The sequence below is a fragment of the Gopherus flavomarginatus genome, chromosome 1 (genome assembly GCF_025201925.1).
Source record: "Gopherus flavomarginatus isolate rGopFla2 chromosome 1, rGopFla2.mat.asm, whole genome shotgun sequence".
Classification (NCBI taxonomy): Eukaryota; Metazoa; Chordata; order Testudines; family Testudinidae; genus Gopherus; species Gopherus flavomarginatus.
The window spans coordinates 95,956,318-95,969,752 of NC_066617.1; the positions used below are offsets into that span (position 1 = coordinate 95,956,318).

At 47.3% G+C, this 13,435-nt stretch overlaps 2 protein-coding genes across 7 annotated transcripts in view; one reads left to right on the top strand and one right to left on the bottom strand.

Moving 5' to 3' along the window:
• LOC127051675 (cytochrome P450 2D17-like) overlaps window positions 1-13,435 on the top strand; it is a 204,937-nt gene that overhangs the window by 176,108 nt on the left and 15,394 nt on the right. For 5 of the 6 annotated variants that reach the window (XM_050954318.1, XM_050954330.1, XM_050954299.1 and 2 more), the window contains 4 exons: window positions 6,158-6,329; window positions 8,082-8,234; window positions 11,052-11,212; window positions 11,340-11,513. In XM_050954318.1, coding sequence (XP_050810275.1) covers window positions 6,158-6,329; window positions 8,082-8,234; window positions 11,052-11,212; window positions 11,340-11,513 — 660 coding nt within the window. Of the gene's footprint in view, window positions 1-1,268; window positions 1,610-6,157; window positions 6,330-8,081; window positions 8,235-11,051; window positions 11,213-11,339; window positions 11,514-13,435 lie in introns of those variants that run through there. The other variant, XM_050954308.1, reaches the window with a different exon arrangement.
• The window catches only part of LOC127051808 (uncharacterized), a 62,309-nt gene that overhangs the window by 38,684 nt on the left and 10,190 nt on the right, over window positions 1-13,435 (bottom strand). The window lies entirely within an intron of this gene.

Sequence of the window (13,435 nt, forward strand, 5' to 3'; positions counted from 1 at the left end):
GAAAGCGAAGATACCCTAGCTAGGCCGTGACACAGTCTTCCGCAGTCCCCTACACTTGTAAAGTAAAGTTCCCCCAAAACCCTTCCAGTATCTTACAGCCAGGCTTGGTTGTGATCTTCCATGAGACAAGCCATGCTGCCAGCTTGTCTCCTCAGTGGAAAGATGCAGAGGGTGTGTCTCTGTGCCCTCAGTGTTACCCCCAGTCCACTGTCCTTCCTTGTAAACTGGTTGCTGCTCAGCACCCATGGGTGGTTTTTTCCTGAGTGCTACTTTCTTGTCAATTTCACTATCTCTTGATTAGCGTTTGGCTCAGTCTGAGGCTAGGGCTCCTCTGGGGCACAGCCACTACACAATATACACCTGACCAGGTGGAGAGAGAGAAGCATCTCTCACCTCCTCCCTGATAGTGTTCAGTAGCTGGTTCTCTCTTCAATTCTATGTAAAAATCATCCAATAAGAAAGAGAAGGACTCAGATCTAGTTAAACCCATTTTAAGCAATCTCTGGGGGGCTCAGCAAAAACTGGTTACTAACCAACCAAGTGAGGAGAAACGGTGAAGGTAGGGTGACCAGATAGCAAGTGTGAAAAATTTGGATGGGGAGGGGGGAAGGTAGTAGGAGTCTATATAAGAAAAAGTCCTGAATATCGGGATTGTCCCTATAAAATGGGGACATGCAGGACCGGCGCTAGGGGTTTTAGCGCCCTAGGCACACGGCAATTTCGCTGCCCCGTGCGTTGGTCCCGCGGCTCCAGTGAAGTTACTGCAGTCGTGCCTGCGGGAGGTTCACTGGAGCCGTGTGAGCAGCCGACTGTCCGTCCGCAGCCACAACTGCGGCAGCTCCACCAGAGCCGCCTGCCGCCCCTCCGGCAAAACACCGCCCACCAATAATCCTGGCACCCTAGGCGATTGCCTAGGCCGCCTAAATGGAAGCGGGGCCCTGGGGACATGTAGTCACTCTAGGAGAGGATTGCTACTTCTGAATACAAGGGGTAATTCGAGCCCTAGGATAGACTCACGCTTGCATATGGACTTAACCTTACATCTCACACAGGCTCCAGGGGCGCCTTTCTCCCTCATGTTACATGGCGCAGATGCTGGAAATGGAGCTGTGGCCTTTCCCTTTTACAGGGGCTGGGCCACCCTTCATGACCACTCCCCTGCGAGTTTGTATTATCTAGGCAGAGGAGGGGCTACAGAGAAATTCTGGCCAAGCAGCTCCAAGCTGTGACGTTGGCCAGAGGAGGGCGGGTGTCTGAGAAATAAAGAGAGAGAGAAGGGGAATGAGTGGAGGAAACTAGGGAGACAGAAAGAGCAAAGAGTGAGAGAACAGGAGCAGGGAAAAGAGGCAGGGGTGAGAGTTAAAAACACGGAGGGGGGTCAAAGGGGAGAACGATCATGGAGCTGCTCCTGTGGCTCTGGTCCCAGCTTCGATCCTGCGGGAACAACCTCCCAGCACTGGGCATAGCCCTCACAGTCTTCGCTCTGCTATTTGATTTCCTGAAGCGCAGGAAGAGCTGGAGTCGCTACCCGCCAGGGCCGACCTCTCTGCCTTTCATTGGGACCATGTTGCAGATCGATTTCCACAACCCGCACCTCTCCTTTACCCAGGTCAGTGCCAGAGGGGCTGGAGAGCACAGCTAGGGTGACCAGATAGCAAGTGTGAAAAATTGGGACAGGGGTGGGGGGGAATTGGTTTCTATGTAAGACAAAACTCTGGGTATCAGGACTGTCCCTGTAAAATCAGGACATTTGGTCACCCTGAGCACAGCGGGCTGTGGAACAGAGCTGGTGTGGGCTGGTGGTTCGTTAATCCAGCTGGTGCGGGCTGGAGGGGTTATTTTACATGCAGGGGCTTTTCCAACACAGTAACAGTCAGTCCCCCTAGGGGAGGAGGGGCTCTAATGCTCTGAGATTATCTGCTGTGGCTTTGCTCTGGCTCTAGGGTCCAGAGGGCAACATTCCACTCCCAAGTCCAGTAGAATTCTCTGCATGTGATAGCGCTGGAGGAGATGATCCCCACTGCGCATGCGCACATGCCATATCCACAGGGGAACACCGAGACACAGTGACTCAGCAAAAGTGAACAAACCTGTAATCTCCAGCTATACAACTGTAGGATGTGCTTGCTGGCTGTGTCTGCGCTAACAAGAGCACACACCACCGCTGCAGGATTAGTTGTTGCAAGTGCATGCTTTGTCCTGTCTGCAAGGAAACTACTGATGTAGCTTGAGGCAACTAAATCATATTATGTTTAGTGATTGTAGTTGCCAAACTCCAGAGGCCCCATTTCTAGGCTGGCACCTTTCAACACTGCAGTCAAGGGAAACTGGGTCTGGTTCTTGTTTTCACCATGTGGTAGGAAGAGTTTTTGAATTTCCAGATCAAATTGGATGTTGACAATGCTGCCAACAACACTTTTGCCCTGTAACTGTTTTAACTTCACCTTTTTAGTAACAACATTTATTCCCTTTTCTGTCCCATTTCCATTTCACACAATTTCATTTTCCTTTCTAGCATTTCTCACAGAACGGAAACTAAAACAGCTGCTTATAGTTACAGAATCATAGATATCAAAGATAGAAATGGCCTATTCTTATCCATCCCTCTAACTTCTAGTGGTATGCCCCGCAGGGCTTTATCTAGTTTTAATTCCCAGCAAAGAGGCTTTCATCATTTCCCCTAGGAAACTATTCCCCAGTCTGATGCACCTCTTGCTGAGGGTTTGTTTCTTGGTGTCCAGAGTAAATTCTCCATTACTTAGTCTCAATCCATTACTCCTTCACCCAAACCTAAACAATTTCCCTCTATCCTTTGCATTTTTATCTTTCAAATACTTGCAGGCAGTATCATAGTCCCCTTCCTTAGATATTTGACCTGTTTATATATTTACGTCATTTTAGCTTTCCTCATGAATCAGCCCATTCAGTCCCTAATCTCTTTTGTGGCTTTTCTCTGAATTCTCTTTTTAATAAGTATCTTTCTGGTAATGAGGTGAATGCTCGGAATGCCAGGCACTGTTACAGACACATGTTCGCCAGTGCCTTATAGAAAAGGACTCTCATCTGCTTGTCACACAGTGCCTCTTAGTGTGTCATCAGCATCATTGGCTGATGCCCACGTGGCTTTGAGGAAAGTTACTGTAGAAAAGCTGGAACACGATGCATTCGTTTCTTGTGTTTTTCACATACACATAAAACAACTACTTATGGTTTTTCTCTCCCTAAATTCTTGGCCCAGAAGGGCATTTTCTCCCACGTGTGCGTACAATCCTCAAGAAATCCCACAAATAGCTGAAAATAGGTTAAATTTTGCACCTAAAATATTTGATGATGGCTTTGAATTGTTCTGCTTTGTGCTCTGCAATGCCTGTCTGTCACCAGGGTACAGTGGCCCTGATGCTCGCTTACATCGGGCACACTCTGTGCTGGTGGAGTGGTGCAAAGTAGCCTCAAAGCCAGTGTAGCCAGCCACAGCGTGTTCAGCCAGGACAGAGGGATAATCCAACAGCAATTCCTACACGATGCTTTCCTGTAGCCAAGGGGCACAGGCCAGGGTTCCCCTGTACCCTGCAGAATCCCAGCTGCTGTAACTGCCTCTCATGGCTAGTGAAAACTGCCACAATTTAGAAAGGCCTTCAGGCTAATCTAAATTACTGCAGGGGAGTGGGATGGGACTGGCGCACATGATCAGGAGAGTCCAGAGGTATCGTAAAGAACTTTGCACTATCCTCTCCTGCGTTGCACCAGACAACTGTTAGCTGCAGGAAAGGATCAAGGTTAGTAATTACAAAACTCAGTTTTGCAGCCAAGAATGTCATTCTCAATGAAGTTAACTTGGTTTGCTTTGGTCTAAGACCTGAAAGTTGTTGGGCACTAGCTGAAAACCTGCAATTCCATAGGTGCCCCCTCCTCAAGTTTCCCTGAGTGTGGAAAAAGGGCAGGACTTTTATGCTTCCCCTTTCCAGGCATTTCTGGTCTACACACAGTTTTTGTATCGATTTAATGATTTCAGTCAGGGATGTGATTTTTTCCCTACCAAAATAGTTGAATCACAGCTGCATTCGGGCACTAATCAACACAAAAACCTTTCCCGTTATCTGAGTGTTATTGCCATCTGCCGTAATGCTCAGACCAGCGTTGGCTAGGATGCCATCATAGTCACACGTCATAGCTGCAATAAGCCATCTTCCGGCTAATGTTTTTGGGGTAATGAACCACCCACATAGGTTAAGAGATGGGCAAAGAAACGATCATGCTGTTGGGAGGGGCTCAAGAGTGTGAGTGCCTGTCTCAGGGCAGACTGCTAAGCAGGGCAGATACCCCAAACTGTGGTGTGTTATGTAAGCAGATTGCACCAAGCCAGTATCTAATGTGAACTGCTGACCAGGAGTGCTGGAACCTCGGTAGAAGTGTATGGGATGGCATGAGGCTCTGCCCCCTCTGTGGCCCTACCTCTCTTCTCCTCATCCCCTGAGGCCCTGCCCTCTTTGTGCCTCCACCCCCTCCTCCTTCTCTTTTCCCTGAGGCCCTGCTGCCAGGCCAGGCTGGAAGCCCAAGCCTGGCTGTGGTAAGAGCCACCCAGGAAACCTGGGCCACTGTGGGGAGCGACCCCCAGCCCTCCCCCCCATTCCAGCTCCCCTGCTCCTGTATCACTGTAACAGGCTTACCATGGAGTCTCAGACAGTCCCCTTAGAATCTCCAGTCTATCTTGCCACCCAGATGAACTGGACTTACTGATAAATGGTCACCAAAAAAATCACACCACATTCAGGTTATTCCTGTCACTTACCCCAGATCAGTTGGTACCCTAGATCTTACAGGAAAGACAACACCTGTAGCCAATCCTGTAATAAATGATCTGAAGGTTTGTTAACTAGGAAAAAGAAATGACAGAGTTATTTGCAGGTTCAAGCAAGCAAACCTATACTCGCAAATAAGTTATCATCTAAATCTAAGAGTGACTGAGTTGCAGTGACGTGTCTATTCAAAGAGTCTTTCAGGGCGGACCCAGCAGGCAGCCCTGGGGATCTCTAGCCATGTGACAGTTCAGATAGCCAAACAGATGGAAAATTTTCCTGTGACTTTGTTTTATTTCATTCATTCGGCTTCCAGGTCCACAGAACAAGCCTCCTTGCACATGGCATTTCCAAGGTGGGATAGGGCCGGGCCGTTAGCCAATCCTTTGTATTGCAATGTTCCTTGACCCAGCTGATTTTGACAGTCCTTCTCGATATGGGGAGGGAGGATTCCTGTGCCTGGGTTCACAAGTCCACAGCAGCCATTTGCTAAGTTATAAAGCAAAACTTACATATTTTATTATGGTGTGGAACACAGGCATTGCAAGTGAGATTAACGCCTTCAGCAACTCACAAGCATTTCACAGAGTCTAAACACTAAATTCATTCTTGTAAGACTAATACCTATTTTGAGCAAACTAACATACAGGTGAACTGGTCTGGTCTCCAGCTATGAGTTTGTTAGTTCTTAGCTAATGTCTGCAACTTGGGCAAGAACTGGCACCTCATTTGCCAGCATCACAGGAAACGCCCCCCTCCCCACAATCCCTTATGTCAATATTTTTATTTTTTGTGTATCTGTAGCCAGCACTACTATATCCTCTGTGATAAGATCAGATTTCATAAACTAAGCAAGGTTGGGCCTGGTCAGTACTTGAATGGGATATTTCCTATGCAAAGCCATGTACTGCAGGAATTAGTGCAGAAGGCTCTCTGTGTTGGTGGTTAAACCAGTGCCACACCATGGTTTTAAGGAACAATGTACGCTTGGGTCTGTTATCTTTGAAGATACCAAAAGAAGTCCTGACTGCTGGTATTAGTTAACGAGCCCACGACACTTTCACAAGGTCCCTGGTCAAATTTCAACTTGGTTAGTTACGTTCTGTTGACATAAACTCTTCCTGCACCGTCAGCTGACAATGGCTGCATTCTTCTCTCCCTGTGTAAGTGGCTGTGTAGTACTGCTGTGAGTTGTTCCACTCCAGAAGTGGCTGCACATCCGTGATGAGCTAACAAGCCCAACAGAGTGCTCTGAGATCCTTCTAAGTTAGATAGAGTACAGAAATGCAAGATGATTTTTTCAGGCTTGCTTTCCAGCCTGACTTCCAACAATATGTTTTTCCTTTTTCTTTTCTTGGCAGCTGAGGAAAATATATGGAAATGTCTTTAGCCTTCAGAACTGCTGGAGTAATCTGATAGTAGTGAATGGATTTAAAGCTGTAAAAGAAGCATTGGTCCAGAAATCAGAGGACTTTGCTGACCGACCATACGTTTCTATATATAAGCAGTTGGGTTACGGAGAGAATGCCAAAGGCAAGTACCTTGGAAACTAACATAGTTTTCTGGCAGTGTTGCAGGGGGACTGGCTGGGTTTATCATTTGAGCTCCAGGAGAGGCTGAAGGGGACTTAGGAAGTGAGCTCCTTCCCTCTCTTGTCCCTCTGCTGACGTTGCTTTTACTGGAGTCTTCCCCCGACACTACCTCTCGAGAGGAAGAAGTCAGGTTAGATCAAAATGGGGACTCTCCTTCCCAGCTGCAGTGCTGCAACAACTACCAAGACGTGGCCATTCTGAAACGTTCTGTAGAAAGTACGTGGTAATCAATACTGATTGGCTGCCATTGTCAGAACTGGCAGTTTCCTAACCCTCACCCTATGTATGTACCTTCCTCGGCTTGTAAAAGAAATAACCTCCCTCTGAGGAACCTCCAGGACCCAAGAGTGAAAGTTGGGGAAGGTAGAAAGAAATGCAACCTAAAAGGGAGGGTTGTTGGGCTGGAATCATCTCAGGTTATCCCAAAGCACTAACATAAGAAAGATTAGATCTGGAAAAATATCTATAGGTTCACGTATTCTCAACCATGGGGAGCGTATCAGCCCCCCATTGGGAAGACTAGTCCCCTGCCCTGCCCCAAGCCCCTATTGTGGCCGGAGAAGCCTCACCCAAGCCACCACCGGCCTGAGCCACCCCAAGCCCAGGCTGGCTGGAGGAGCTCTGAGTCCTCCCACTGGTGCAGGACCATGGTGGGGAGTATTAGCAGAGGTTTGGGGAGGCTTAGCTTCAGGGCTCGTGCAAGGAAGTTGCGCGCCCTAGGTGAAACTTCCACCTTGCACCGCCCCCAGCTAACCCCGCCCCTCCATGGCAGCTAACCCTGCCTGGGGAGACGTTCTGCGGAAACTAAGCCTGCCTGAGTAGCCCACCCCAGCTCACCTCGGCTCCGCCTCCTCCACTGAGCACGTCAGCGCTGCTCTAATTCTCCTCCCCGCCCAGGCTTGCAGCGCTGATTGGAGAAGACCGAAGAACTGGGCTGTGTGCTCAGTGGAGGAGGCAGAGTGGAGGTAACCTGGGGCGGGGAGCTGTTCCCCTGTGCCCCCCCCTCATTATTGCAGGCAACTCTCTCCGCGCGCCCTACCACCCAGCTGACCTCTACCTCCTCGCCTGAGGGGGCTTTTAGGCGCCCCCAACCACCACGTGCCCTAGGCGGCCGCCTAGTTTGCCTAAATGGTTGCACCGGCCCTGCTTAGCCTCCCACAACCTCCATTACACACCGCCTGTGTTCTCAGCCTCACCCTGGCCCATACTCTGGCCAATGCAGGGATGCTCCCTGTAGTATCTTCTTCAGTGCTTTGTCCAATCCAATTTTAAATGGCTTGTGATGGGGCATCCATTAATTCCTTTGAGAGACTATTGAGTAGTTTAGTAGATCTCATCACTGGGAAATGTTTTCTGACATCCAACCTGAGGCTCACACACTTAGAATATAGCATGGCTTAGCTCCATTGACTACATCAGGTTATACCAGCTGCAGATCTGGACCTGAATTTCATGCCCTTACTCCTAGCTATATCTTGGAGCTCCCTGAATAATCCCTCTCCTTCTGCACTAACCACCTACACCTCTGAAGATGCAATAATAGCTCCCATTAGTTGCCTTTGGCCAAGCTACATTTAGTTTCTTTTATCCTTCCTCAGAAGCCAGTCCCTCCAGCCCTATTTTGTTGCTGTGCAGTGAATGTTGGATGGTGCTTCCCAGAGGTGATTGTCTTTTGTTTATTACTATTTTCCAGGGGTGGTGTTTGCAAGATATGGTCAGGCCTGGAAGGAGCAAAGGAGATTTGCACTCTCCACCTTGAGGAACTTTGGGATGGGAAAGAGATCCCTAGAGCAGCGTGTGACCGAGGAAGCTGGATTTCTATGCTCTGCAATCTGTTCTGAAAAAGGTTTGTGGCATCAAGGGAGATGGGGCAGGGGACCAGTGTAACTTCCATACATAAGGAAATGAAAGCATAATATGATAGCCTGACAGATGTTTTAACATGAGAGTTTGTGATGGGAAGTAAAAAAAAAACAAAAAAAACCCAACCAAACAACTCAACGTCTCCAATTGAATGTGCAAGGGGAACTTTAGGTTGGTAGAATGTTATTACCTCAGCTGGAATTTGGTGGAGGCATCAACATTAAAACACTTCCAAAACATGCCATGAAGTCTTTAAGGACATCACTTTTATGCCTCAACTTAAAAATGTCTGTAGCAGCCCAGTAACATCTGTCTGTACACAGCAGGCACAGGTTCAGTACTGAGGCAGAGATGAGTACTATTACCAGCACACAGTTCTCTATTACTCGCACACTCTAGGGGCACCCACTACCCAGTTCTTAGGGCTCAAGATGTAACCGTCTTAATTTAGACACCCACCTGTACCCTATTCCTAGGGCTCAGGGCATACTGTTTGTGGGTTTGCAAGACCTTTTAGCAGCAAAATAGCCTTTCACAGTAATAACCTCTATTTATTAACAATTACCAAGCAGAATACATGTACTATGCATACACTGCTATGCTCACCAGTCCTGGTCAGGCAGGAGGACTTTCCCTGTGTGCCATACAAGGGCAATCTCCTCTGGATTCTGGTTGCTGCATGTCAGGGTTGTGCAGAGGATTCTTTGCAGCTTTGATCTTAGGCTGTGTCTTAACAGCGAGTTCTTCTTCTTCCAAATCTTTCCTCCTCCTTATTCTTCGGTTCCTTCTCTGCTGGTCTCCTTCTTGGACCCCACTTTATATAGTGAAACTTGAGTCCTGCTTAGCTGTATTAACCAATCATTTTCCTAACCAATTCTAACATATTGTAACAAAATTCTCTAACCAATCAGACCCCTCCACCTTCACTAATTTACACCTAGTAAAATAATTATGTGTAACCCTTCTGCCCCTCTGAGTTGGCAGCAACAAGGGCCGGGTTCAGTATCCAGGGGTTCCGTTTCAGTAACACAATGCATAACCGGCTCGAGCCCCCAGCCAGTGACCTGGGACACTCACATACCACACCCCCCTGGGCGCCTCTAGGAGGCAATACTTCCCCTCTCGCAAGCACGGAGTCTGAGTGTAGCAAAATCTTTTTAATAAAGGAAGGAATCAATGCGGCATCCCATTGGAGAAACACCACAAACAGGGTTATAACACAAACCATAAACAAAATCCCACCTCCAAGTACGTTTGGCACTGTCCTTTTTCCCCTTAGGGTTTTAAGTCCAATCACCCCAAAGTCCAACAACCCAAAAGTCTCAGGTCAATGCCACCCCAGATTTCAAGAGTTATCTGTAGAGGTCCCTCCCCCCAGCCTGGGTAGAAAGGGGCACCTTACGTGGTCCGGGGCCAACTGCCCTGCCTCTCCGTGGGTTCTGCTTCCGCCTTCTCCACGAACTGCTCCGCTTTACCAGCTGCTCCACTCTGCTCCTCCAGCTGTCCTCAGGAACTGCTCCGCTCCACCAGCTGCTCTGCTCCATGAGCCGCTCTGCAAAACTGCTCAGCTCCGCTCGCTCTGTGGGCCGCTCCACTTGTCCCACAGCTACTCCGCTCTGCCAGCCGCTCTGCTGCCACCAGCTGTCCCGTGGTCCGCACCAGCCGTCCCCGCAACTGCTCCACTCTGCCAGCTGCTCTGTTCCACAGTATATCTTCAGACTCCCCCACTAGTTAGCACAGTACTCAGTGCTCTCAGCTCAGTCATTTCAGCTCTTTCGTGATTTCAACTCTTAGTGATCTCAGGTCTTAGTGGGGGAGCCCCAGTGCTAGTGCACCATTAGCCCAAAGTGCATTCAGCTCAGTAACCTGTATTTAGATTCTTGAGGGAATAAAAAAAATCAACTCTGACATTCCACAGTGGAGAGAGGAGGAGGTGCAACTGGTGCTTCTGGCTCCACAAGGAGCCTGCATCACCAGGCACAGATACCTGTCCCCACCCTCTCTCAGTTCACTGGGTTTTGGAACCCACGTCCCTTGTCTAGCAAGTACCACCCAACTGAGGGTGAGTCATTTGTCACCAAGCAGTCCCACCGCTCAGCAGTCTGGGATAGGGTAGGCGTGCCTATGCAAATAAACTCTCTGACATTCTTTCCACCAGATGTCAGGGTAGAGCTTATCCTGACTCTGCTTACATATGTAACAGACTAAAACAAAGAACCAGACCATCCAGACAAACAATAGAGAAGTGGGGACCATAAAGATAAAACAAGAAAGAAATGAGGATTTGACAACCACAACTAGTGATAAGTGATTTCATGCCAGACAGGACGCTATCAGACTAAGTTTTCTTTAACCATCTTAAGATCTGTTTTTTTTAATCTGGCGATAGTGGGTGGTATTAGGACAAGATCGCCTTCTTAACAGCCCGATGTTAATTATTTTAATGTATTTTAGATGGAATGTGAGGATGTGACTTCTTAGCTAATGCTTGCTGCCTCCTAATATGGCTGCAGACAAAAGCCTTCAGTCAGTACCAGTAACTGAATCTACAGCACAAACCTGAAATTGTTAAGTTTTCCATGGTGGTCTCTCTTCCAAGTATTGACCAGGCCCAACCCTGTTAGTATGTGAGTCATCTTTAAGTTCCCCAGGTTACATGAGCATGGACTTTAAATTGGTTTATTCGTAAGCAGTTTTGAAAGGTTAGAGGTTCTTGCTCAGTATGTTCCATGTAGCGAGGGGCAGGCTACAGTGATGTTGTGTCTCCTAATGTCTTTGGTTGGTCCTGTATGTTTTTCAGGTCATCCTTTTGATCCACATTTTCTTATAAACAACGCAGTTAGCAATGTGATCTGCTCCCTCGTCTATGGCGAGCGCTTTGACTATGACAATAAGAAATTTCAGAGGTTGCTGTATTTGGTTGAACAGCTCTTCAAAGAAGAAGCTGGATTCCTGCCCCAGGTAACTCAGCACATATGATTTGGTCAGTAAGAAGCTGCTATTTGATTGATCAGTAAGATTGTAGTTTTGTGATTCTATTCTGGGAGTCATGGGCTGTGGTTTTCTCTCTCTCACTGTGTTATCTTAGCTCCTTGTCGTAGTACCTTGGCTGCTGCTCATCCCTGGAGTGCCACAGAGAGTCTTCCGATCCCAAAAGGAGGTCCTGGACTTCACAAATGAGCTTGTGAAGGAGCACAGGAGGACCTGGAATCCTACCGAAAAGAGAGATTTCACTGATGCTTTTCTACAGGAGATAGAGAAGGTAGGAGGAGAACAGTAGGTGTAGATCTCATTGGCTCCGTGAAGATATTAGTGACGGGAACACTCCCTGTTAGCTTCCCTTGTCCCTCGTTGTAAAGTTTACAAGCAAAATCCTTTTGCTAATAGAACTGCTATGAACAGCTCACTGTTCTATTTCTTCTGGTTTTCCCTTATCTAGTGAGTCTAATGAGTTCATGCTCAGAAATCAGCTGAAGAACAGGCTGATAGCTGGAACTTTGTACTGAGGCAGTGCCCCACTCTAGTGGGTGCTGTACCTGGGTCCTTAGCTGTCTTGGCCGTGAAACAGCCCTGACATAAGCCGACCATGTACTATTTAGAGACTCTTCTTTTTAACAGTTTTGGCAAAGGTCATAGTGAAGACTTCCTTCATCCTTCCAAGTCACAGCTTCGTTCAAAGGCAGGCTGCTGGGAATTCCTGGCTGGAAAAATGTTCCAGAACAAAAACCTGATCTGTTTTTGTATCTTACTAGAACAGCTGGTTGCAAAATTGAAACAATGAAACATGTCGTTTTTGACAGAATTCCATGTAGAAAAAATCAAAATGCAACATTTTGATAGGCTTGAAACATTCTGTTTTGAGGTTGTCAGAACAGCACATTTCAATTTTTCATTTATTTTATGGTTTGTTTTATTTTATAGTATTTTTAAAATGTTGATTAACCTGAAACTTTTTTAAAAAGCTTTCATTTTGTGGGAAGTTTCTAAATGTCAACTTCTTGTTCTGAGTCGCAAACAAAGCAAATTACATTTTAATTGGCTATTAAATAGCATATTACTTATTGCCCATGTTAAGTCTATGTCCAAATTTATACAATTGCTCTGAGAAAATCTAGATAAGAAACCCTTATGGTACTACATGGAATTTCTGACCTGATCCAGTGTGAGTGATCACACTAACCTCTTGTGGTTGCAGAGGCACAAATCTCTAAGACTGACTGGAGACCCTCCCTTAACTCTGGTGGTAAGAGACAGTGGGCAGAGTTTCCAGCGTGTATGCTGAGTGTACTGAGCAGCATCAGCCAGTGTGAGTCTGCCGTGCCTGGGTACTCCTCCTCCACCACCATAAGCTCTTTCAGGTGCCTTAGTGGTGCTGGAAATGGAACTGACCACAACTCCTAGCTTGAATTAGTAATAACAAAGACCAAATACATGGTTTCTGTCACGAGCGCCCCCACTATAAAAATTATTCCAGCACCCCTGGACTTGGATGGGTCAGAAAGAGCTGCTGAAATGTCCACCAGCGCCTCATGGAAACTCTGCCCCATTCCTGACACAGGCAGGACAGCGCAAGGAAGAAAAGTTCTTGGAAAGGGGCTTCTTCCATGTTGCTTGGCAGGCAGTTTTGACAGGCCGGTCAAAGTTCCTGTAATGTGCAGGGTGGGCAGTAAATCTTTCCCATAGTCAGGGCTAGAGCGGCCACATTCTGGGAGGGTGTTAGGGAGTCTGGAATATGGTTGGTTTGACTCGGCTCTGTCTGCTACAGTGTGGATGGCAGAGGTTCACGCCTGTCCTAGAATATTTTTAACCTAGGGTTGACAATCAGTGAAGACTTCTGCAGGGTTAGTCGATAATTGTTTGTTAAGGTCCAAATTTCTTGGTCAGGGTATAGGCAAGGTCCCAACTGCAGAGAAAAATAAACAATAATAATAAGTAAATTAAAAGATTTCAGGGTCTGTTCAAAAGCATCTAGCAGTCCAGATTTGGCCTGCCATCCACCTACTGACTCCCCCAGTGTAGATGCTCAAGCACTGGGTTCACTAACACAGTGTGAAGGAAAATATAGTAGACATACCCTGTGTTTTTGGAGCAGAAGGTCCTGAATTTTATTCCTGATGAAGTCTATGATGTGTGGGACAAATTATTACTTTGAAATGTATGCAACCAAGGAGCCTTGACAGCGTG